Here is a 24,219-nt window from a genome sequence, read left to right as displayed (position 1 = left end):
TCAGTGACGCCCCGACAGGCCCCAGGGTCATAGGGCTGTCTGTGATGTGCACTGCGCCAGGTGCCAGGGTAGCAGGGTTGGTGGGGACGCGACAGGGAACCGCCGCGACGACATGGGACGACGACACCGCTCTCCGCTAGGGAGCTTTGGTTTCAATACACGCACGCCCGACGCTTCCGTGCCCTCAGCTGCCTGTCTGCCCGTCCCTCACTGGCCCGCTGCCATGCTGCGCTAGCGCCCATACTAAATTTACAAGACCGCAGTCGGTCAAAGTACACCGGCCAGGGTTGCTCCAAATCGTACCAAATTGAGAAATGCTCAAGCGGCCATCGCGTAGCCCAGGGTGCATGCGAGAGGCCTGAAGCTGGGGACCAACACTAGCCAGTCTGTGCTCCACAAGAACGACTGCGGACGCAACATGGACGGCGAGATAAATATACTGTCATCCCCGAGTGCCAGACTGAGCCTCTCTCCATCCCACTGATAACAAGACATCCCGCTCCACTGCTTCTCCTTGCATCCTCATCCCTTCACCTGCAAATGCTCCCCACATCCAACATCACCATGCACAGACACGCTGCCTACCCATATGCCACCCCGGCGCCCACTACCACACGATACTCGGGCACCTCCTCAGCCTTCTCTGCTTCGGCCAACCCCAACGAGGACTGGACCAAGATTTCAGATCTCGCTGAACGCAGGCGGATACAGAACCGCATTGCCCAGCGCAACTACCGCAAGAAGCTCAAGAAGAGGCTCGAAGACCTTGTAAGTTCTTGTGCTGCCCTACCTCGTACTGCTCGGAACGGCATACTAATCGCGTTGCAGGAGCGTCGTGCTGCCTCGAGCTCAGCTTCACCTGAGCAGAAGCCTGCCGAGCTGCAGCCACCACAGCGATCCCCGCGCCAGGAGTTTCCCTCTCCGTCGTCTTCGGAATCCTCCTACACCACCCCGCCTGCCGAGGATCGGGGCATGTTCTCGCATCAGTACACGCGCCAGCTTTCCACCAGCCCACCTCCCTTCTCCGTAGCGTCATATTCGTCCGCCTACCCAGCGCCAGATGCAGTCGCCTACTCAATGCCCTACTCCACCTCGCCCTACCACACAATACCCACCACCCTCACACCGGAGATGCCAAGCTACACCTACTTACCGCCACCCCACTCGTCCTCCTACTCCACTGGCCTGCCCAGCCTGGTACCCAGCATGAAGAACGAGTACTATGGCGACGAAGAAATGAGCCCTTTCGGTGTCGGCTACGCGGCCATTTGCGGAAACGAGATTCAACCACCACATGCGTACGCAGATTCAGTAAGGCTCTCCACTCGCCAGCCCTACTACGCTTGAACGTCCAACTCTTGCACTCGCTGCTGCTGCCTCGACGAGCAACCGCTGACAGCCGCCTGTAGAAGACGCTGTCTTTCGACTACCCGACGACGCCCAACTCCATGCCCCGAACACCTCCGCTGCCGCTTCTCTACACCATGTGAGAAGGCGGCGGTAGTGCGCGGGCTATGATTTCTCTTCTCTCGAGACGCTGTCTCTTTCTTCTGTGTTTATAGTTTCTTGTTTTGCATTTCAGCGATTGGTCGTGTTAGCAAAGGTCCCTCGTTTGACCAAGGAGATTTGGAGTTTGGCGTTTCCCCATCTCTTCACAGAGACTGTCCTATCATGACTGGGATGAAGCTCACCATGATACGTAGCCCCAGTGCCAGTGCGAGCCTGTGGTTGGATCATACAGCAATGAATATCCTTATCCACTCTACATTATTTTGATACTCGCGTGACTGTGAGATGGTGCGATTGCCTTGACATGTGCATGACTTGTGCAGTGGTGATGGTTCGCATGTCGTGACTGCGCGAAGAAAGTGACCCGAGCGGTGAGATCATAGCCCCTTCCGCGCGTGCTCCGCCAAGCCTGTCGCGACGCGTCGTGCTTTCCACTCCCGCGTGGCCAACGTCAGCGACAAGAACCCAATTGCGACCACCACTACCTCTCTACATGGCTCCCATCAAGCGCTCCCGTGTAGACAAGGCACGACAATATCTCGCGGGCGGCGCAGTATTCCGCGAAGACTCCGACGACGAGCTTGGCTACGAAGACCACCCCTGGGAATGGATCTACGACGACAATGGCATCGACGAAGCGCCGCCTGAGAAGACTGCCTCGCCAAGAAAGAGAAAGGCTGCACCCACACCGCTAGGAAAGCGCATAGTCGGTGCGCGCATGGGCAGCTTCAAGTGCAAAGTGGGAGATGCCGTGCTACTCAAGGCAGAGGGCAACCAGGCATGGGTCGGCATCATCTGCGACTTCCACGAGGACCCGGACGAGGACGAGAAGATGGCCAAGTTTCTCTGGTTCTCCTCTGAGAAGGAAATTCGCAACCAGAGTAAAAAGCGCTCCGATTTTGTTCCCGTAAGTCCCTCGGCCTTTTGCGAAATTATGCACCCTGACATTCAATAGAACGAACTCTACATATCTGCCGCATTCGACGACAACCCGCTAGCCTCGATCAACGGCACCGCCAAGGTATTCTCTTTGGAACGGTTCCAGGAACTGTATCCGGCAGGCGTCAAGAAGACCTCGAAAGACCATGGCAAGGTCTTCGTTTGCCGGAGAGGCTGCAACACGCGCACGACCACATATACACCAGAATTCAAGTGGGAAGACGTATACAGCGATGCCAAGGACATCCGATCGCTGGTCGATCTTGTGGAGGCTCAGACAAAGGCGACTAGGAGAACTGCCGGTCGTCCTAAGAAACAACAGCAGCCCGACTTGGACCAGTTCGTGATCCCTGACTCGGACGATGATGACTTACCAAAGACTCCACGGAAGCGCCGGAAAATTAATGAAGCGACTACCCCCACATCGACTAGGAAAAGCCCGGCTGCACGCAAATTCCTTACTCCAACACACAAAAGGATAGTCATCAAGAAGCAATTGGAGTTCACACCGCTTGGCACGCGTGTACTTGACCCTTCGGCCCTAAACTCACCATTCCAGATCGCGCGGAATCAACTCCATGTTTCCTCGGTACCTGCCGCACTCCCCTGTCGAGAGGAAGAGTTCTCCACCGTCTATAGTCATTTGGACGCGGCCATTACGGACGGCTCGGGCTCATGCATCTACATCTCGGGCACACCTGGCACAGGCAAAACGGCAACTGTGCGAGAGGTTGTCGCCCAACTGCAAGCCTCCGTGCAAGCCGAAGAGTTGGATGATTTCATATTTGTTGAGATCAATGGCATGAAGGTCACAGATCCCCACCAATCATACTCGCTGCTCTGGCAGGCACTACGCGGCGACCGGGTGAGTCCGTCACATGCACTGGAGCTACTGGAACGTGAATTCTCCACTCCCAGCCCGCGCAGGGTTCCCTGCGTGGTCCTCATGGACGAGCTCGACCAGCTGGTCACCAAAAACCAGTCTGTCATGTACAACTTCTTCAACTGGCCTGGCCTGCGGCACAGCAGGTTAATTGTCCTCGCCGTAGCGAACACTATGGATCTGCCAGAAAGAACGTTGAGCAATAAGATCAGCAGTCGCTTAGGTATGTCCCAGCTAGCATAACGATCCTTCAGGAACGCGCCCCACGCGTTTGGCGTTTTGGTCCCTTCTTCAATATGCTACAATATCAGACGGAGACGGCGACGTCTCCCAACGATCTGCGTATCAATTTGATGTTATCGGTGCGACTTATATCGCCGGGTACGTCCGTTATTCTCCTGGCAAGAGGCTAACACGCATATTCTAGGCTTAACGCGCATCACTTTCCCAGGCTATACACATGACCAACTGATGCAAATTATTCAGTCCCGGCTCGAAGGTGTACCTGGCAATATTGTGCACCCTGACGCCGTTCAGTTTGCTGCACGCAAGGTAGCAGCTGTCAGCGGTGATGCGCGACGCGCGTTAGACATCTGCAGACGAGCCGTGGAAATCGCCGAAGCGGAAACGATATCGCAGGACCGGGACGATGAGGCGCAGCCAGGTACCCCGAGTAGGACCGGTCGGGGTAACAAAGCAAAGCAGCTCCAAGACTCTCGGTCAAATAAAGGTACCGGTGATCCGGATCATCGGTCCAAAGATCGGGCGGAGCGGAAAGGTATAGTTACTATGGCGACGATCAAACAGGCAATCAACGAGGCTACGAGTAGCCCCCTGCAACAGGCACTGCGGGCTCTACCGTTGGCGTCCAAAGTGTTCCTTGCGGCCCTCTTGGCAAGGATCCGCAGGTCGGGCATTGGCGAAGCGATCCTTGGAGACGTTGTCGATGAAGCCAAACGGTTGGGGCTCATGAGTCAGTTACTGCCTGTGCACGATTACATTCTCGCCCCTGAGAAGGACGACAGAAGCGAAATGATGAATGGCGCAGCAACGCAGCTTTCTACGCCGTCGAAGCATAGAGACGTTGCTACTAATCTTGGCTTGAAGGAAACGAACAACAAGGCAGCAAGAGTACTTGGCCTCGCACTCGCAGCCACCGAGCTCGCAGAAGCAGGCATTATAGGCGTAGAGGCCCGACACGGCGAGCGAGTAGGCCGTGTCCGGCTTGGCGTTGGTGAAGACGAAGTGCGGCTTGCACTAGGAGACGACGAGACTGTCCATGGCCTAGGTTTCGGTGCGTGATGCACTCGCAACCCCTCGTTCCACGCTTCTCGTCTTCGCATTTCTAGAAGGTTGGTGCGCGTCGACGGCATTTGCCGCACATCAAACACATTTCCAATATCCAACAATCTGTATACCCTTTAGCGACCGCATAATATACCCCTCATGGCCTAACGCCCGATTCTGCCCTTCCACTTGTATTTGCGACGTGTGCGACAGGCAGTGAATCAATGATGCAGCCGAGATGCATATGCGTAAATGGGAAGCTGTGCCACAGATCTACCGGTCAACGTTACGACGCCGGGCCGCCGACCGGGATCTTTCAACGAATAACGTCGCGATCTACCACTTTAGCCGTCCCCGCCAACCTGCTTTCAAGCTGCGTGGCGTGGCGTGATGGAACCTCTCCGTTTCGTTTCGTCTCGTCTCAAGGCAGAAAGGAAGGAAGGATGGGGAGATATTGCCATGCACACGCCCCACGCCTACGTCGTCGTATAATTCAACGAACGCGAAATGCACAGCGTGGGCGTGGACCTGGCCCATGGCACAACACAGCATACCATCAACGTGATAAGTCGCTACGGTATCGATACACCTGACATATAGCCCCAGCGCCTCATTCACGCACCACACCTCCCACCAACTCGTGTCCTGGCGTCTAGATTCTTTCTGCCTTCTTCTTCTTCGCAAACCTCAAACCTTTTGTGCATTGTGGCGCTCACAAGACCGAGATCTCGATCGCGCATCTGATTCTCAGCCTGCCTACACGATCAAGTCCGTCCGCGTGAGTTGGGGGCTTGCACTCGCCCGCTCTCCTGTTCGTCAGACTGCCCGCTTTCCTGGCCGCATACACGGTCTTCGTGGGCATTTGCACCTGCGTTTGAATACGAGGGTGGGAGTTGGCGCGATTGGTCGGGGATAGGTTGCGGGTAGATGGATGGCGTGGACGGCGAAGTTCGCACGTACATGTGCCCATTGCCCCAGCCCCTGGCTCTTGGGGCTGAAGAGACGGCGAGGTCGATTCGTTGCGCCTTGTTTACGCCGTGAGAGCGTGCAGCGTGGGAGTTTGCATATGTATGTACATATACCTGGCTGGCCGGAGTGTTGGGTCCAGGGCGGCGTTTGTTTCGTGCAGTAGTCACGTTCAGACAAACATGCTGGCGCTTTTCTCGAACGCGAAGTCAGAAGTTGGTGGTTGGTGGTGTTTACGCCGTGCCTCGGGCGGGTGGGGGATGTACGCCACAGTGACAGTAGAGAGAGAAAGATAAACGTCTCTGTATTGAAAATAAGGCATGTTGCAATCTAGAAGGAATGGATGCTGGTGCGGTATTGCATGAATCTCGTTTCGAAGATGGGTTTCGTGTAACGTGTTACTCGGGTCTTGTTCCGTTTGCAGTATATGGGCTTTTGATGTGAGGGCGAGGGAGGCATATGTTTGCGTGTCGTGTCGTCTTTCTCCCCTGGGTATTCTTCGTTATGGTACAGACTTCAATATGGTAGATGGTATCCATGTCCGTATATTCACTCAGATACAGCAGCTTACATTACAAGAGCTTGACATGAAAACACCTACGTAGCGTGTTTGTTATATGCGCTCACTCTGTTTTTACTTGATACTCAAAATGACTCGTCTCAGCGTGTCCACGGATGTGTGAACCGTATTCTAACAGCTTTCTAGAGACAATGATATACAGATAAGATACTTCAACGAAATTCATGCCACTCCATCTATAACCTCGCTCCAAGATGCTATACAAAATCCCTCACACTCACATCCAACCCGGACCCCATGAACCCACCAACCTATATAACATCCATACACATCTCCCACGTCCCCCCCTCCAACCGATCCCTCCTCCTCCCCATAGCCCCACTCTCCAGTTCCAACCCCACAACCCTCGCGGGCCACTCAATCAACCCCCACTTCTCCCGTCCCAGTACCATCGCAACCGCTATCACGATATCCGCGCCCAGCCCCTCAAGCCACCACACATTCCGCACTCGGCCAGGCAACACAGCATAGTGCGCCAGGATAACCAGAGCGTGTGTATTCTTGGCTTCGACCAAAGCGAGGAACTCGCGGGGGATTCGTGTCGCCCACACGAAAATTGCGCCGCGGTCTGTGAGCGTGGAGATGGTTGTGTCGTCGATGGAGTAGGGGACTGCGGTCATGGGGGGGTAGCGCTCAGGTAGTGTGAGTTGGCTTATTAGGTTGAAGCTTTGGCGGAGGTAGAGGAGTGCTTCTGAGAGGTATTCGCGGTGCTGTGTCTTTAGACCCGTTTCGCTTTCTTGATTCCATAACTTTTCTATGGCGGCGAGACGGGCGTCTTCGTTAAGAGCACGCGGTGTCGCGGGAGTAGTGGTTCGCGGCCACCATTCTCGGGCTGTGACGGGATAGAGATTACTTCCTACTACCCAGTTCCAGCCTGAGAGCAGGACGGTGAGGGGGCCGCGGAGGCCCCAGATGGTGCGGAGGGCGCAGGAGAGCATTTTGCCGGCTATGTCTGGTGGTGGGATGGTGGTATCGGGTGGTATTGAAGCGATTAGGTTCTCAATGTCAATTGCGGAGGTGCGGAAGAGATATACAGCTGTGAATGTCGAACTCGCAAAGAGTGCTGCTGCGTTCTCTTGCGTTATGTTTTCAAGCTCCGTTCTATATCTCACAAGAGCTTTATTCATGCGCGCCGCTGCTAACGCGTTCATCCTCCTCTTATCCTCTTTGCGATCGTAAAGTCGGCCGAGATGTAACGAGGCGACGGAAAGTACGCAGTTCGTTAAGAAGTCGTGATTTTGCGCCATCTCAGGGACGTAGGTTTGCCAGGCTGCTTTTGCGGGGTCATCGTTCGCGAGTGTGAGGGACGTTGTGAATTCGTAATGACATAGAACTTCTTGTAGTGATGGTGGGAGAAGCTCTCGGATGTTTTTCCAGGCATCGTCTAAGCGGAGGTAAGGCGGTATGGTGAGCTCGGGGAAGTATCCTGCTTGATATTCCCCTTGAGAAGGTGATACTGCTAAACTTTTTGAGAAGTCTAATGGTATGTCGTCGAGAAAGACCTCGGTTTGGCGTGGCGTCTGCGTTGCGAGGGCTACTTCGTTGCTGAATGCGATCAGGTTGGTCGGCGAATACGCTAGTGTGTTTTGAGTTTCTGGTGTTTTTGGTGTGGGTGATGGTGATATCATGTGTTGTTGTGTTGACGTGGGTGAAGTCGAAGTTGTCGAGAGGCGTGACGAAGGAGCCAGCATGAGAAAGCTGCATGTGTCGCCTTTCTTGTCGCAATTTGCACACGACGGGTGCTTGCAGTCGCACTGAACTTCAAATTAGCATCATAGAAGACCGAATACCTAGCAATTGATCTGGTTTGCAGTGATTCCGTGGCATCCTAAGTAGGCGAGGGTATCGGAGCTTCTTGGGTCATAAGTTACCACAACCCAACAAAATGTTCAGTGGGTCATGGCATTACCTGAGCTAGATGCACATCGACGCAGTTCTCAGATGAAAGTCCTCGGCCCCGCGGTGGCGCTGAGTAAGTAACGTGATCGAGATGCACCAGATCGGGCATTACCAGACCCGAATGCATGAAGGACCAATAAGTGACTTGTACGAACAACTCACCTTAATGCGCCTTCGCTTACACTCCTTGCATCCTAACCTCGTCTTGTTGTGCGATCGTCTCGTAGCCATGTCTTGTGACAGCGCCAGCCAGTAGCTATATGGCGTATATGGTGGCGTAAAGAGTTAGAAGAAGATGCGCCTTCTCAGTAAGCCGCTGTAGTTCGAAGTGATTCCACGACACGTTGAGGTCGCAGATACGGCAGCAAAACTACTGACACGATATACAGAACGCTGTTGAAGCGTGCAGGTGACATCGAATGCAAGATCGATTGTTTCGTAAGGTGCGGCTGTGACACTTCCCCACACCGGACCTGACGCTAGCCACAAAGGGCAGTTTTCGTACTGCGCGAGCTGTGATTGGTCGATGGAACATTCGGAAACAACCACGTTCCAGATCTTCTGGCGTGTGACGCAACACTTTGATGTCTTGTCGATCGTCGGCTGGAGGCAAAGACATGTTCTGGATTTTATCTCTGCTCACAATGTACAAGTCATTCTACTAATTCTATTCATTGCTTTTGTTGTAGCGCTTCAGACACCGTGCAAATGCATATGCTGCGCGTCATCTACCTAAGCTGGGACTAGATGTAGTACATAAACTCATAGCCACGTATACTGTCGTTCAACTCAAAAGTGTTCCGTGTGACCCAAGGGAAATTCTTAGTTCTTGAATACGGTGGCGGAGACCCAACGACCTGCGGCCTTCGCCCTGTAGTCGTCCTTAACCTTCTGTTCGCTCTTCCACTGCGTGAGTAGCGCGAGTCCGGCTTGAGCTTCTTCTATCGTAATATTCGACAGTTCCAAAGTCTTCTGTAGATCTTGCTCGTTCTGGGATTTCGAGTTGTTGTCGAGTATATACCGGACGTTGTATCCGGATTGCAGATGGGATGCGCTCTGCGAGTGCTTCTTCAAGAAGTCATCGTTAAAGGCTTTGAGGTCGGCATCGGCAGGCGGTGTGGTGAAAGACTCCTTGATGACCTCCGAGGCCTGAGATGAGAGGGGCTCAGCGGGTTTGGCGACTGAAAAGTTAGCGATGAGTATGACGAGGCATTCCGGGTTAACTTACTAGCTTGGCGGAAGCGAACACTCTGCTCGTGCAGCTTGGGGTTCTCTGGGTCGATCTCCCGTGCAGCCTGCAGACATTTTAGGGCGAGCAGGTATTTGTCTGGAGGACTGTTAGCACACATATCGCATAGAAATGTCGCGGAGCGACTTACTTCGTCGGAGGTAGACCTCGAAACCTACGCTCTGAGCTTCAATGTTCTTGGGAGCAAGCTCAAGCATAGGCTGCAAGAACCGCAGTGCGTCCTCAAGAGGCTGCTTTGTCCGAAGCAACTTCTCACCATTTGGATCTTGGTCTTCCTTCTTTGTCTCGCCATCATCGCCCTTGGCAGTCGCTTTCGCGGCAGCAGCAGCTTTGCGCTCGGCCTCGGCCTTCTCGGCCTTCTCCCTCTCCTTCTTAGCCTTCTTTTCCGCCTTCTTGCGCTCGGTCGGGTCTAGGTTTTCCAGATCAAGCTCGTCCGAGCTCGATAGCTTAGGGTTGTCCGCTAGCCGTACGTATAGTTCGACTGCCTGAGTGGCCGCCCTAGTGAAGAAAGGATGGTCGCGGAGGTGGTCTTCCCATCTGACCATGTCGATGTAAGCGCGGATCTGGCCCTTTCGTAATGAGAAGCTGTGGAAGTCGAACTGGTCCTCATGCCACACATCAAAGATATCTGCAATGGCGGTGAAGCGTTTGAGAGCGAGACCGAGCTTCTCTTGTCGCAAGTATGCCTCGCCGTCTTCAAGCAGATACCACATACACTGCATATCGTGAAGATCGCCAAGAGGTCCGCCCACAGTCTCGTTGCGAGTGAATTTACTCATAGTGTTGAGCGCGGTCTCGTTCTCGTTGTTCCGTAATTGGTATTTAGCGCACTTGGTGTTGATGTATCGGTCCCCCTTCTCCAGCTCTCGCGCTTGGTCGAGGATTTCCGCGGCCTTTTGGACGTCGCCCATGTGCTTGTAAATCCGCGCCTTTGTCTGGTTGTAGTCGACTGATTTGGGGTCCTTTTCAAGCAACTTGTCTATGTACTCCATGGCCTTCTCCAGGTCGCGACTTTGGACGTAGTTGTAATGCTGGGCCAGGAAGTATAGCACAGCCTCGTCGAAACGGTCGGAGTTGTCTCCGTTGCTCGTCGCTTTACTGGAAGCATAGCCAAGCACAAGCTCTTCGATGACTGCCTTCTTCTCCTCGTCTCGGTAAAGCGACTTGATGTTGGGGAAGGTCGAGGGCACGCCCTTGTTCAGCTTACCCCGGAGGTACGCATCCGCCTGTGTCTTGAAAGCCTCGCCTTGAAGGAAGTCCAACGGTATCCGCCTCGCAGCATCGTTGCGCTGATTCTTGCTGGCGAAAGACTGGTACAGCTCGTTCAGCTTCTCGATATCGGCGTCGTTGGACCGGTCCAGGCCAAGGGCCTTCTCCAAGCCGTCGAAGTATGCGCGGTACTCGCTGTTCCTGCTCAGAAGAATCCTGTACGCCTTCTCAGCCTCCTCTTTCTGTCCCAACTCAAGGAGATATTTCGCCCTTAGTTCCAACGCAGCGGTGCGATCCAGACTGACGCGCACCACCTCATCCAAGTGATTCAGCGCACGTTCCACGTCGCCCGACTCGTATATTACCATGTTCTTGTACAGGGTCGCTTCGGAGTGTTCGAGGTCTGACTTGGAGGGAGGCTGTTTGAGGGTCTCTTCGTACGTCTTGAGGATGTTCTCGGCCTCAGCGTAGTTGCCTGACAGATGGTAAGCTACTGCCAATGCCGTCCAGTTCTGGCGCAGTTGTGGTCGCTCCTGCATCATCTTCCGCCGGCTCTCAATGTATCCATCGTAGTCGCGGACTTGGCATTGGAGAAGGGCGAGGTCGCGGAGGATGTTGAGCGAGCCCGGTTCTATGCGCAGAGCCATCTTGTACGACTTGATTGCTTCGGGGTAGTTCTTGACCGATCGCCATAACAGGCCGTAGACGTGCCAGCAGATGTGCGACTTCATGTCGTTGCGGAGGGCTTCTTTGCAGAGGGCAAAGGCCTCGTCGCCCTGGCCCTGAGAGTTGAGAATCAGGGCCTTCATGGCCTGGGTGTCGCCATGGGTGGGGTATTTCTTCAAGATCTGCTCGGCAGCTTTGAGGCCTGGCGGGGTCAGCGGTCGTGCTCGTCGTCGTCCACGTCCAATTGGCGCCTACCCTTCTTGTACAGCTTGCCCTCGTAGAATTTGACGAGCGAGCGGAAGAGCGTCGCCTCCTTGCTGGGCAGTGGTTGTGGCATCGCGGCAGTCGTGTGTCTGGCAGGCGCGGAGCGTCAACGAGGTTCCGGCTACGAACAAGTTGCGATCGGAATCGAAAAGTCGACGCACGTGCAACGGGACCGAAGAGGATTAGGTTGAGTGGGAGATGATTTAGTAGGTGCAGTAGAACATCGCGACAACGAGTGTGGAACAAGCAGCCGCGGTATCGGTGGCTGGTAGTCTCAATGTGGCACTACTACGTGTGTGTGTGGGGAGCTTGAATTTCCAATGTTCGAGTGCTATGACCACAGCGCCCGCACCTCGACTTCGTCACGCACGTGCGCTCTACACCCCGCCTTATACTATCGTCAAACATCTTCGCTCAATTGAACCAACTATGAACATACACTATATCCTACAAAAACATCAGAATACAGTTATTTCTAGTCCTACGCGCTGTACAATAGCGCGTTACTTCGACAGACGTCCTGATCGCCTTTTTGCCGTCCCATCGTCGCCTTTGACCTCTTCTTTAGTAGCGGTAGCCTTCTTCTGCTTTGCAGTGCCGTTCGCAGTAGTCTTGCGTTTCTTGACCGGCTGCCTGTCTTCAGCTTCAACCGCCTCTTTTTCCTCGGCTTCTTCCACTTCTACTTTTGCTTTCTTGCTGCCGCGCTTTGCTCTTACTGGGAGCTTCTCCTCCGTAGCATCAGCATCCTCCTCTTTGACCTCTGCCTTGATCTCCTTCGCATTCTTGCGTTCTCGCTTTGGCTTGACTGGTGCCTCCTCTTCAGCCTCATCGACATCTTCCTCTTCTTTGACAGCCTCAGCCTTTCTCTTGCTACCCTTCTTCGGCTTCGAGTCCTCTTCTGCGTCTTCTCCCACCCCCTCTTCCTCTTCCTTGACAGCCTTGGCCTTCTTTTTGCCGGCCTTCTTAGGTTTCGCATCTTCCTCTGCATCGTCCTCGTCTGCGCCCTCCGACACATCACCAGCAACAGCTGCCGTCTTTTTCTGGACACTCGGTACGATAGCCGAAGTCCGCCCACCAACCTTGAGGAACGTAATCTTTTCGCCGGTGGGCAGCTTCTGGGCTTCCTTCTTGCCCTTGCCCCAACGATGTTTCATCAACCAATCTTTGGGGAAAGCATCCGAGTCTCCGTTGGCTTCCACGGCGGTGTCGCAGACGTACATGATGGCATCGTGCAGTCGCTTTATCTGCTCATCGCTAAAGGTATTGCTGTACTGCTCGGGATGGAGACGAGCCTGATACATAACCTCGTCACCAACCCAGTTTCCTATGCCGGACACGTTTGCTTGGTCAAGGAGCAATGCTTTCACAGGCACCTTCTTGCTGCGTAGCTTCTTGCTGAGCCAGTCCACTGTCAAGATGTCCTTGTCGATGACAGGATCCGGCCCGTTCTCTTTCAGTGGTGTAGTCTTTCTCATGTCCTCGGCAGCGGCGTCTACCAATCTCACACGAGCAAGCCGTCTTGCGTCTACCAACGCGACCTCGTTCTCGGAGTCTTTCAACTGCAGGATGAACTTCCAGTACTTGGGTGGCCATTCTGCCTCTTCAGGTTTCGCCGGACGATAATGTGCTGAATCATCATTGCTGAATTTCTGCGTCGGGCGCTCAAAGTCAGCACATGTCTCATATGCAGTCTGTACGGAAGTCACGAACCATCCAGCCTGCCATTCCAAAGTGCATCAAAGGATGTGGCGGCGAGTCCATGACCAGCCAGAAGTATTTGCCCTGCTGTCGTGCGTCTACTATTTTCTTGCCGGTCAAAGCCTCCTGGAAGGCGGATGCTGACGTTCCGACCTTTCCAAAGACGATCTGGGTATTGTGAGTCGACGTTCTATCAGGAAGAAGTGAAAACGAACATTATCGTCCTGTGCCATGACATTTTTGATCGTCTTACCAACGGCATGTTTCTTCAGGAAGCCGACAATGCGCGCAACTTCTGCGATCTACGCGATATCAGCAACTTTCATGCGCGTGCGAAATGGACGCGTCCTGACCTCAGGCATGACGCTGAATCTTGCGCAAGACTTTGGATTGCTTCGTAGATGTAGTAATTAGGATTGGGAAGAGCTCAAAAACGATGCGCAATACGTCAATCGAGGAAGTTACAGTCGTGGTTGAGCTCGAGCACCCTGAGGTCGCGCGTCGCGGATCCAGGTTTAGCGCAAGACGCGTTCTCACGGGATAAGCCCACTACGTCACGACTCGTGTTCCGTCTCATCTCTGGTCTCATCTTCCTCATGACACCCATCGATATGGCTTTTCCAGAACATACCGAACGCAATGCTGACTTACTCTTGTCCTCCCCGCGTACGCTAGGATGGACTTGCCTTTCTGGGATGCCCCGCAACGCCGGTCGCGGGATCGGGATGACATCGACACACGATAAGACGCGATTTACATAATTGTCCGCCCTACACGCCGCCCACATGTACTTCAGCTCGAGGCTTTGTCTCTGCAACTCTTACAATCTGACAATACGGGCATCATGCGGTGGAATTGGGTAGCTGTTATCGCAAGTGCGGCTTGCGTCTCTTCACACGCAACTCATCATGTCGAAGACCAGCAAGCTTTCTCTCAAGACCGACTAGATGAGTTGGAGAGGAAGTGGGGTACAGACGTGAGTATAATTCCAGTACCATCTGATTATTAGCTGACAAGTGCATAGTGGGGCTTTTCTGGCATCTCAACCTTCGCTCACCTACCGCATACGCGCTGCCTGACTCACCCAGAGACGACATACGACATCGCCATCCTCGGCGCGCCTTTCGACACTGCCGTCTCCTACCGACCCGGTGCTCGATTCGGACCCCGTGCAATCCGCGCCGGCTCAAGCCGTCAGACCTCCTTCCGTGGCTTCAACCCCCGAGCCAACCTCAACCCGTACACGTCATGGGCGAAGATCGTAGACTGCGGAGACATACCGATCACGCCCTTCGATAACACGTTGGCGTTGAAACAAATGAGCGAGGCCTTTCTCGAGCTTGGGAAAAGACCTGCGACGGAGAAGAGCACCGAGAGCGGGGTGCAGTATCTCAAGAAGCCAAAGCTGTTGACTCTTGGCGGAGATCACAGCATTGCACTTCCGGCTTTGAGGGCCTTGAAAGATGTATATGGGCAGCCAATTGCCGTGGTACACTTTGACGCCCACCTGGATACCTGGCATCCGGCGAAGTACCCGTCCGCTTGGATTGACCAAGAAGATCCTTCTACGCAGTCGTTCTTCAATCATGGCAGCATGTTTTGGATCGCAGCGACAGAAGGTCTGATCGCAAACGACTCGAGTGTACACGCGGGACTGAGGACGAGACTGTCGGGCGACGAGCCAGAGGACTATACCGACGACTCGCAGCAAGGCTGGATACGTATCGCGACAGACGATATCGATGAGATTGGAGTAAAGGGTGTCATTACCTCGATCATGAATCGCGTGGGAACAGAGATGCCTGTCTATCTTAGCATCGACATCGATGTGATTGACCCTGGACTCGCACCAGGCACGGGAACGCCCGAACCAGGCGGCTGGACTACGCGTGAGCTCATTCGAATATTGAGAGGTATCGAAGGCATGAATGTTATCGGTGCCGATATCGTTGAAGTCAGTCCGGCGTACGATGGCGCAGCAGAGACGACAGGAATGGCAGCTGCACAAGTCGCGTACGAGGTGCTCACGAGTATGGTACGGAAGGGACTTATCGAACAAGCACGAACAAAGGTGACGACGCACGAAGAGAAAGATGAGTTGTAGGCCAGAACGTATTCATCGCGCAAAGAAGACGACATGGGTGTGAACACATGAATGAATAATAGTGTGAGATACAGTATATACAAAGAACGCCGATGCGGAGCCAGTCTCTTATGAAGCCCTCTAGCCCAACCAGAAAACGCCATGCAACAAGACATTACCCCATAACCCCAAAGAAAACCCATTTAAATACCAGAATCAGTCTGGTTATACGGCCTATCCTCATCCGGCGCGCTCCCCTCCGCCCAATAAGAATCCCACTCATCACACCCCTGCTTCAGCACACTCGTATCGCCCAACGTGCCCTGGATCTCACTCATGCGCTCCATAAACTGAAGGCTGAGTCCCTGGCTAGCATGCCAGGCAATGTGACTAGAGGTACAAAGTCAGTATATGTCTCACATGCACTTCGTACAGTCAGGACTTACCAATGCATAATCCACATGCCGGGGTTATCAGCGGGGAAAGCAATGAGCATGTAGCCGCCGGCGGGCAACAAAGCAGTGTCACGACGAGTAGGATTGTTGAAGTTAAGACCGTTGGTGGATCCATCCCAGGTACCTGCGCCGCGACCGACGATGTAGTAGTCGTGGCCGTGGAGATGAATAGGGTGGGGAAGGGCGATCTTGGAGGTCGATTGGATGTACCACATGTACCAACCTTCTTTATCCATGGTGTACACATTTCCATTTGGACCGATGGAGCGGGAGCCTCCTAGTACGGTCTCAAGCGAAGGATTGTTCCAGTCGACAATGTGCGGTGTGCCGTCGATTAACCACCGGAAAAGGTTGTTCTTCGCAGGGTCGGCAAAGGAGTCTACGCTCATTTTGTGGTTTTGCACTTCGCCCATTACGGATGTAGGGACAGTGTTGGGGACGAAGGGGATGAGGTTCGTGGAGGACTCGTCGTCGCAGCCTGTGCGCATTGTGACGGAGGACTTGAAGGTGGGGTTTGCGGTGCTGGATGCGCCGTCGTAGTGCAGGATGGCGCCGACGGGTTTGCCGGCTGAGGCGATCTTGTTGCTGCCACAGCTGCCGGTCACGACGCGGAACCAGTAGTTGTCTACGGTTTGGTTGGCGGTGATGACTACGTCGTACCGTTGACCGATCTGCAGGGTCAATTGGTCGGTGACGTAGGACTTGATGGGCACGAAGTCGGAGGTGAGGACTGTGAAAGGGTGGCCGTCCATGGAGACGCTGAAGGTGCTGTCTACCGCGGTGTTGATGAGGCGGATGCGGTACTTCTTTCCTTTTACTACGTTGATCCTGGCGTACTGCCCGTTGTCGTTTGCGGCGTTGATGTGGGTGCCGTTGACGAGAATGTTGTCGGGCGAGGGGGGTCCACGCTGAGAGTGCTGGGCGACTTCGTTCAATGTAAAAGCGGGTACATAGTACCAGTCAGTGATGGGGAGAGTACCGAGGTCGACGTCATAGTTGGCAGTAGCTGGCCCATCGATGATCATGGTACCGACAACACCATCACCATATTGGGCTGAGAAGTGAGAGTGGTACCATGTTGTGCCGAACTGAGTGGCCCTAAACTTGTACTGGCGGGTTCTTCCAGGAGCGATCGGGCATTCGGTGATTCCTGGGACGCCGTCGTCCTGGCAGGAGTTCAGCTGTCTAATACCGTGCCAGTGGATACCGGTTCCGTTGTGAGCGAGGCTGTTCTTGACGTTGATGATGACTGTGTCACCCCACTTTGCTCGCACGAGTGGTCCAGGATATTGGCCGTTGATGAGCATCATCTCCTTGGAAGTACCACTTCCATCGGGGTTGGCCCTGGTAACATTGGAGATCTCGAAGTTGTACTGTCAAATGTCAGCAACTATTCGAGCAGAAATTCCTGGACATACGTACAGTCACGACAGTGCCGTCCGGGGGAGACTTGGCATCGAAGTCAGTGGCAATGCTGTAGCCATTGCTCCAGCAGCTCCGTGTTCGTGCTGTGTTGGTGCAAGCACCATCTTGCCTCTTGACAATCTGCTCAAACGATGGGAAGTCATCGGACAACGGTTCGGCGCGTAGTGGACCAGCGAGTGCAACTGATCCAAAAGAAAGCCATGCGGCTAATGAAGGAAGCAACATGGTGGTGTGAATGCAATATATCAATGCGAAGAGAGAATGGTACCGGGTCGGTATATATGAAGAGATGCTGACCAGGCCAATGAATGTGGAATGGTTCCTGAAGTTAATCAATGTAGGGCTGGGGCTGACCAGAACACAGGTGCCATTTATATGAGACACATCCGAAAGACGCCCCCAAAGTGTAAGTCATCAAATGGTGGCGGAAATCTGAGCTTCGCCCTGGGCCATACCTATGGCGAAGTCAGCCAGCGCCTACTTTACCGTGACACCGACTTTTTTCTCGCTTAATGCTGCATGTCAGTTGGACCCGCGTGGTCCAGGTGGTGAGATCGACGCCAGGGCGCCCTAGAAATGCTCACTTCGTACTATGACACGGGGAAGACTTGGACGATCCCGGCTGTGGATAGCTGATGATGAGGGCCGATTAGGCAAATGTCTTGCCTCGGTAGATACAGCGACCGATGGGCTGAAGCCCAGCTATGGAAGTGGCTCGATTACGTCCATGTCGGCGAGTGGGTAGGAGCGAGGCGAAGTCGATGAAGCCAAGATCTCAGACGGTGCACGGATGTAGCTCCTAATTGGGATTCCGGTACAGACGAACCACATTGGCGCTAAGTCAGTGGTAGTCCCAAACTTACTCAAAACGGTGCGTGATGAGCGAGCTACTCGTGTTGGAGCGTTTTCCTGGGTGGAAGATCCTAGAAGCTCGCGTAGGGTGCTGGACCCTTGTCGGATGCAAGATCTATTGAATTACAGATCGGGTACTCCACAGAATACGGCCGCTATTCGAACAGACTCTGTGCTCACCGGAGACGAGAGCCCACATTGAGTGGTCAGATGTGGGTACTGACGTTGTGTAAGATGTGCCTTAGGCCTGATGCAGAATCTGTTTGCGACGTGACAAAAGCATCGAGAACGTATGCTACTCGTGTGTAGCATGTGGCCTGACCCACGCGATCGGAAGACGGGAATACGACCGTCCCATCCGGTACCGAGGAAGCTTACCTAGACGGTTCGAATCAAATGTTGAGCTCTGTTACCAGAATAACCACGTACGGCATATACGATGATTGAGCAGGGACCAGCCAAATCCCAAATCCACTGGTTCTTCGAGGTGGTACCCTCAGCCGAGGTTATAGTCAGGCTGACAGAGGTATCCAAGACAGCGGTATCCCTTCCGGTCGCTTGCTGACGTTGAACGTCCAATATCGACACTGAGACCCCCTTGGGCTGTGGCGTAGACCGACTCCAACATACACAGGCTTATCAGGATCTTCATAAGCTACATGGCGTTTAGGAGGTCTGCATGGTCGGTATGGCACTTCCAGTATTCGCCGGCTGCAAGTTAGTATGATGTGCTTCCCATGCATGCTATGTAGCTCGGCATGCGGTTCCAGGGATGACCTTCCGACCCGCGAACTTACTCGGTGGCTTGGACAACCAAAATCCAGATCAGACATCCAGATGAACGGCCGACAGGGCGGCTGCTAGGAAAGCTTGTGACTATAGCGTTGGATGCGACTATCTCGGACAATGGCATGCGCCCGCGAATAGACACGAACGGGGAGAAGGAAGTGCGAATTCCAACGCTCGGATCGGCATGCGCGGCTGCTGGAAACGCGCTGGAAACAGGAGCGCGGGTTGATCAGCGACTGGCCAGCCTATCATTAGTAAGTTCGACCGACTGACCGGGCAGGTTTGCTGCAAGACGGTGCAAGAATATGCGGACGTTGGGGCCGAGTGAAGTGACGTGAACACTAAGATCGGTTCAGGGGTATGGGCGCTAATCCCAGCACGGACAGGCACTAATCCCAGTGGCTTTCCATAGCGGCCGCACACATGGGTGCCTTCGCCTCCTACACTAAGCACCACTTTTCTTCCTTCTGCAGAGCGATGCGACGCCTTACGAGGGCTAAGTACTGATGAGGCGCAGAACTGCGCTTGACTGTCTTTACGAATTGCTGACCGCCCGCCCCGCCCACCTGTTCCAGTCTGTCACAAGCTCGCTTCCGTGTTGACACTGTTAGATCAAGCACTTGCCATGACTATTTTCATTGCATCTTCGATCCATGTCGGCTTACTCGGGGGTCGGGGCACAGCTCAGTGCGCAAAAGATAAGCCGTATTTGTGAAGAACCTGCTGGGCTTGATCACCATACCAGGTACAAAAGAGGTCATGGCCCACTGACTCTGCATATCACATCCAGCGCATCATAACTGTACTTTCAGTCCTTTGCTTGACTTGCTATCATCATGTACTCTCGTTCTATATTCCTCGCGGTGGCTGCTGCCTCCATCACGCTCGTCAACGCTGATGACCCCTTTGGGAGTTCCGGTGGGATCTGTTACGCCTATGGTGTTGACTTCATCGATGAAGGAAGCTACTTCATCGACTCAGAGTCTACCGAGGACTTCTCTGCTGTAACATACTTCAAAGGTTGCAACGCGGATGGCATGGCAGACGTTGTGCTTGTCGCGCCTGACGTGGAGGAAACAAGTGGGGAAGAATACTTGTGTGACAGAATTCCAACGACACCTGACGACGTGAATCAAGTGGCAGACTGTCCCATCAAGAAGAACCAAATGAGCTCAGGACACTGGCTACTTCTGGTTCTGGGAGACAATGAAGCCAACGAGGACGGCTCGAATGGCCAACCTTTCGCATGGCAAAGAGGTATGTCTTCTTGTGTTCACCAAACGAACAACCCATTTACTAACGAATCTAGATCTCTACCTGACTGTCGGCACGAAAGTCACCAGCACGTACACTGCAACAACTACAGACACCAAGACCGAGACACCTACTATCACTCAAACTGTCACTACCACCTCGACTGATGTCGTCACTGCCGGACCATTCTCGACTGTCACCATGCCTAGCGGCACTGCTAAGAAAGTCAAGACAATCAAGCCAAAGGCAGTCACTACAACATCTACAAAGACCATGACTCGCACCAAGCACTCTTGGACCAAGCACTTTGGCGTCACCACCAAGACTGTCGAAGCCACGTGCACTACCCCGGCCCACGTGGACAAGCCCGACAAGCCTTGCCAGTACTCGCCCACCAAAGTTCACGCGGCGGCCATTGAGACACCTACTACAATCCCCAAGTTCCACCGCTGGGTTCGCAAGGGCGACCGCGAAGTCGACTACGAATGGGCACGTGCCCGCGTCGAGGCCGCAAAGCAGAGACGTGCGGAGAAGGCTGGACAGATTGAACGCCGCGCTCCTGATGCTCCCACGACGACTGTCACCTACGAGACGCCGGTCGCGGTACTTGCTACTGTGACTGCACCAGCTATTACCACAACTGAGAGTGTTCTTCTCACAGAGTCCGCCACAGAGACGCTTCCTCCTCCCACTGTTCTTTCCGGGCTCCTCACCTCGACCACCACGCTACCGACTCCCACTAAGACCAAGTTCAAGCTCGCCTTTACTACTACGACCGAGGTCATTACTTTCGGTCACGTATGGACTACGACAACGACGGTACTTCCTACCTCGTCAGTAAGTGCTTGCAAGAAGCACGGTGGACATTTCTGGTGGATCTAGTGGACTATGTTGGTGCTAGATTCGGGCCGTTCACTATTTGATTTCTACTCTGCTGTTCTTCGAGCGCGCATTACATTTAATTACTGTGCACGGCACAAGATAGACGAATTCACGACTGCTCTTCACGATCAATATTTCGAACCTTCTTGCGATTGCCATGTTTGTGTGAACATCGTCACAGCACTGATGCCTCCGCTTAGTCACAAGCGCCTTGCATCGTCATCTCACCCGCGTCTCTTGAGCTGTTAACACGTCACACCACAGTATTCACCTCGGTACACTCGGATTTGCTCCCTACCATGCAAGTAACAATAAAGTCCGGCACGCAAAGTAGAAGTCCAAGTAAACTTACTACGCCACGGCAACCGCCTTTACGCCCTAGAACCAGCGCTAACACGCTAACACGCTGACTCGTGCACAGGCAAACCCCTGTTCATGTGGCTTTCTCACCTGCGGCCAGCACAATACCATACATCTGCAAGCACGCCTCTTCTCTCGACGTGACACGAACCAAAGTCCCGGCATAAAGCCACATCAATAGCCCCGGAGGTGGGAACACAAGGGTCGTGCAAGCCTCTAGCTGCATAGCGTGTCGCCGTGTCCACCATTTCACGCCGTATCGTGGCAAAACATCGAATCATGTGGGTCTACCTCGTTGACGGCTCGGCGGGGTATACGCCCGCTAATTCGATCGCTCCAGGGTATGGATCTCCTCTCCGACGTCCGAACGCCTGGAACTAGTGTGCGTGTCATAGCAGATAGCGAGAAGAGAATTTTGAAGCCTGGCCCCAAAGAAGAGATGGACGGCACAGAAAGGGCGGTTTGTGGCAGATAGATGGCGATGATGGTAGATGCACGGCAAGTGCGTGCCGTCTGACTGCTCATCGACTGAGACAGCGCATTGCCGTGTTCCTGCTTCCCGCCCTCATCGCAGGTCGCACAGTCACATTTCCGCGACTGACCAAGGCGGATGATGTGGCGTAAGCCTCACCGATGACATAATTCTGGCCTCCGGAGCGACAAGCGTAAGCCCAGCGAGCGTATGTCTCAGCGAGATGCGGCGTCCAGAGGGCCAAGAAAGGTTTCAGCTATACAACCTCGTGTCGTGAGTCAAGCCTGACAGCGATGTCACGGTATCTTCTCGTGTTTATCCCCGAGAAGAGCCAAAAAAGCTTAATCTTTTCCTTTGGGGCTGCAGCATAACAGACGGGTTATTTTTCATTATTTCTTTCGCTACCGGAAAACAAGGTCCTGCACGTGCATGGATCCTGCAGGTCTCAACAGCATGTTCACTTTCCCTCCTATCGTCCCATGCAACCTCACATGTGGGCGCAGCAGCTTACCTCCGATGACAAGTGAGTTGTCAGTACTGATGCGCCCCGTAGTCAGTTTCAAGGTTTCCGCCGTATACGAAATGCCCACATTCTCGCTCAAAGCTCGCGATCACATATCGTATGATGGTGGAGCAGTGGATTTTGCGACTTCAAGCTTAAAGGCGTATTTTTAGCACGCCTCACATTGCTAGCGGTGCGGATCGGAACGACAACTGGAACCTTAACACGAGGACGGTAGCCAACTACCGCCTTGGTATTTGCTGCGTCGCGTTCCCATTGGATAGGCTCAGGCGAACAGCTAGGCGTTCAACGGGTGGCCTCGCATCGTATTTTCGCCTTCATTTTCTAGTTCTGGAACAGCTGAATGTGCTTTTTGAACTTCAGGCTGGCAAACTGCCTGGCTTACTCATTGTACCAAGCTTTTTGTACTGGGAGTTGCTTTTGTATGCTTCGCGTGGCAAAGGGTCCATCAACCAAACTTCTATCGTGTCGGTACCGAAAAAACAGAAACGAACCAATTTCTGCTCAAGCAGTGGACTCAATCACCTAAACTACGTCTCTCGTTCGGCGATGGATCTGCGAAAAGTCAAAAATATCTCCCGAAGCCAAGTGCGGTAGCCAAGACGCTGGCCGAAAGTTTCCGAGCCGGTGAACGTGGAGTCGGAGAAGACGGGTACATACTGTGGAGTCTGCTAAGCTCAGTCCTGTAGTTGCTGTGAAGTACGGGTGCTCGCAAGATGTGTTGATCAGCTTTACTGTATCGGGGGAGTAATGCGAATGACGATGGTAGTGGAGTTGTGGAGTCGACAAAGCTTTTGTGGGTATGTGGAGTTGACTATCAAGGCATCCATGGTGGGGGACTGACAGCAAACTTCGGCATGTGTATGTTCAGTAATTGATTTCGCTTGACCATGGCTGTGGAAGTAACGTATTCACCAGCTTGGCACTGCTAGACCTGCGAAGTCGATAGCGACAAGGTACTGTGCTGACTGAGGTCCGCAGCAAGGCTTCCCACGCTTGACTCGTGGAGACATGCACTGGACCCCAGTTCAGTCATCAGCCACTCAGACTGCATGCTTACATGTCTACCCACTGACACGACAAGGCCTGACCCAGCGGATCACGTCAATCTCTTGAAAGACGAGTGTGAGTGTCTAGGCAGCACTGAGTCCAAGACATTGACCGACTCTTCCCCCGTGGTTTGCAATGCTTCATCAAGCCACAACGATACTTTACGATCGGTACCATCGCCCCGAAGTCGTATCACGCTGACTGCTGCCTCTTCGTTCTTGAAATGGAAAATGGGCTCTCGTGTCAAATAGTTATTGCTCCACCCGGCGTCCTCAAATGAAGGCAATGCTGATACGAATATGCAGGCTCAGCAACATCGCTCACAGCCGCAGAATACGATAGTTCAATGAGCCCCGGATAGCCAGGCACAGCGGGGGCGCCCTTGACCTCGACCGAGTTCTGCGCCTGCACATGTGCTTCAACCTACTCATACCTCCGTACCACCATCGCCATCATCGATCCGTCCATACTAAACATATGCACGTAGTCACAACTCTAATAGAATCTCGCACACTCTAGCACCTGCACCTCACCACCCATCCCCCCCTCCCGAACTTCCATCACCCCATAGCGCCCCCACAGATCACACGAACTCCAAGCTCAACCCCCAAATCTAGACCCCCATAGCAGAACTGCCATCATCGCAATCTCAACCATAGACCCAAAGTACACCGAAGAACTAAGACTATCCACGTGCTAACACCCGCGATAGCATGACAATCTCCCGTCGCATTCGCTTCCCAAATTTCCATCTAGAACACCATTCTGAGCCTGCGCTTCGGTGACTACTCCGCACACATTCCGCGACTCTTGCACACCCGTGCGCCTCCGCAAGGCTTGCGGACCCGGACCTGGACCCTAACGACGCAGCATTGAGCCTCAACCGCACCGTCTCTGAAAGATCAGTTACTGATTAGTTAGTTGC

At 53.7% G+C, this 24,219-nt stretch overlaps 7 protein-coding genes across 7 annotated transcripts; 4 read left to right on the top strand and 3 right to left on the bottom strand.

Annotated features, from left to right (window-relative positions):
• The first annotated feature begins 279 nt into the window (after positions 1-279).
• BKA58DRAFT_392187 (uncharacterized protein) lies at positions 280-1,765 on the top strand. The gene is made up of 3 exons (XM_046170984.1): positions 280-768; positions 829-1,311; positions 1,410-1,765. The coding sequence occupies exons 1-3, from the start codon at positions 541-543 to the stop codon at positions 1,488-1,490; spliced, it is 792 nt and encodes a 263-aa protein (XP_046021236.1). The 5' UTR covers positions 280-540; the 3' UTR covers positions 1,491-1,765.
• A 237-nt stretch (positions 1,766-2,002) lies between these two features.
• Positions 2,003-4,633, top strand: BKA58DRAFT_323415 (P-loop containing nucleoside triphosphate hydrolase protein; the record flags this gene model as incomplete). The annotated part of the gene is made up of 3 exons (XM_046167912.1): positions 2,003-2,416; positions 2,465-3,554; positions 3,759-4,633. 3 exons carry the CDS (start codon positions 2,003-2,005, stop codon positions 4,631-4,633), a joined length of 2,379 nt encoding a protein of 792 aa, XP_046021235.1.
• A 1,782-nt stretch (positions 4,634-6,415) lies between these two features.
• BKA58DRAFT_367916 (NMDA receptor-regulated protein 1-domain-containing protein) lies at positions 6,416-11,754 on the bottom strand (the record flags this gene model as incomplete). Its single annotated transcript, XM_046168928.1, has 5 exons — positions 11,443-11,754; positions 9,443-11,389; positions 9,292-9,390; positions 8,901-9,244; positions 6,416-7,918 (listed from the first exon to the last, which is right to left on the bottom strand). Exons 1-5 carry the CDS (start codon positions 11,522-11,524, stop codon positions 6,416-6,418), a joined length of 3,975 nt encoding a protein of 1,324 aa, XP_046021234.1. The 5' UTR covers positions 11,525-11,754.
• BKA58DRAFT_392179 (Formamidopyrimidine-DNA glycosylase N-terminal domain-containing protein) lies at positions 11,752-13,763 on the bottom strand. Its single transcript, XM_046170983.1, has 4 exons — positions 13,503-13,763; positions 13,365-13,451; positions 13,162-13,317; positions 11,752-13,100 (listed from the first exon to the last, which is right to left on the bottom strand). Exons 1-4 carry the CDS (start codon positions 13,509-13,511, stop codon positions 11,955-11,957), a joined length of 1,398 nt encoding a protein of 465 aa, XP_046021233.1. The 5' UTR covers positions 13,512-13,763; the 3' UTR covers positions 11,752-11,954.
• BKA58DRAFT_423889 (arginase family-domain-containing protein) lies at positions 13,747-15,298 on the top strand. Its single transcript, XM_046172878.1, has 2 exons — positions 13,747-14,125; positions 14,174-15,298. Exons 1-2 carry the CDS (start codon positions 13,994-13,996, stop codon positions 15,251-15,253), a joined length of 1,212 nt encoding a protein of 403 aa, XP_046021232.1. The 5' UTR covers positions 13,747-13,993; the 3' UTR covers positions 15,254-15,298.
• A 46-nt stretch (positions 15,299-15,344) lies between these two features.
• On the bottom strand, positions 15,345-17,712 carry BKA58DRAFT_39806 (multicopper oxidase-domain-containing protein). The gene is made up of 3 exons (XM_046171465.1): positions 17,110-17,712; positions 15,679-17,060; positions 15,345-15,622 (listed from the first exon to the last, which is right to left on the bottom strand). The coding sequence occupies exons 1-3, from the start codon at positions 17,335-17,337 to the stop codon at positions 15,436-15,438; spliced, it is 1,797 nt and encodes a 598-aa protein (XP_046021231.1). The 5' UTR covers positions 17,338-17,712; the 3' UTR covers positions 15,345-15,435.
• A 1,724-nt stretch (positions 17,713-19,436) lies between these two features.
• On the top strand, positions 19,437-21,148 carry BKA58DRAFT_39790 (uncharacterized protein). The gene is made up of 2 exons (XM_046171455.1): positions 19,437-20,010; positions 20,063-21,148. The coding sequence occupies exons 1-2, from the start codon at positions 19,590-19,592 to the stop codon at positions 20,887-20,889; spliced, it is 1,248 nt and encodes a 415-aa protein (XP_046021230.1). The 5' UTR covers positions 19,437-19,589; the 3' UTR covers positions 20,890-21,148.
• Positions 21,149-24,219: the final 3,071 nt, after the last annotated feature.

Source organism: Alternaria rosae (assembly GCF_020736505.1).
Source record: "Alternaria rosae strain MPI-PUGE-AT-0040 chromosome Unknown BKA58scaffold_10, whole genome shotgun sequence".
NCBI lineage: Eukaryota > Fungi > Ascomycota > Dothideomycetes > Pleosporales > Pleosporaceae > Alternaria > Alternaria rosae.
The sequence above is the reverse complement of the archived record's forward strand: the minus strand, read 5'-3'. Positions and strand labels throughout refer to the sequence as shown.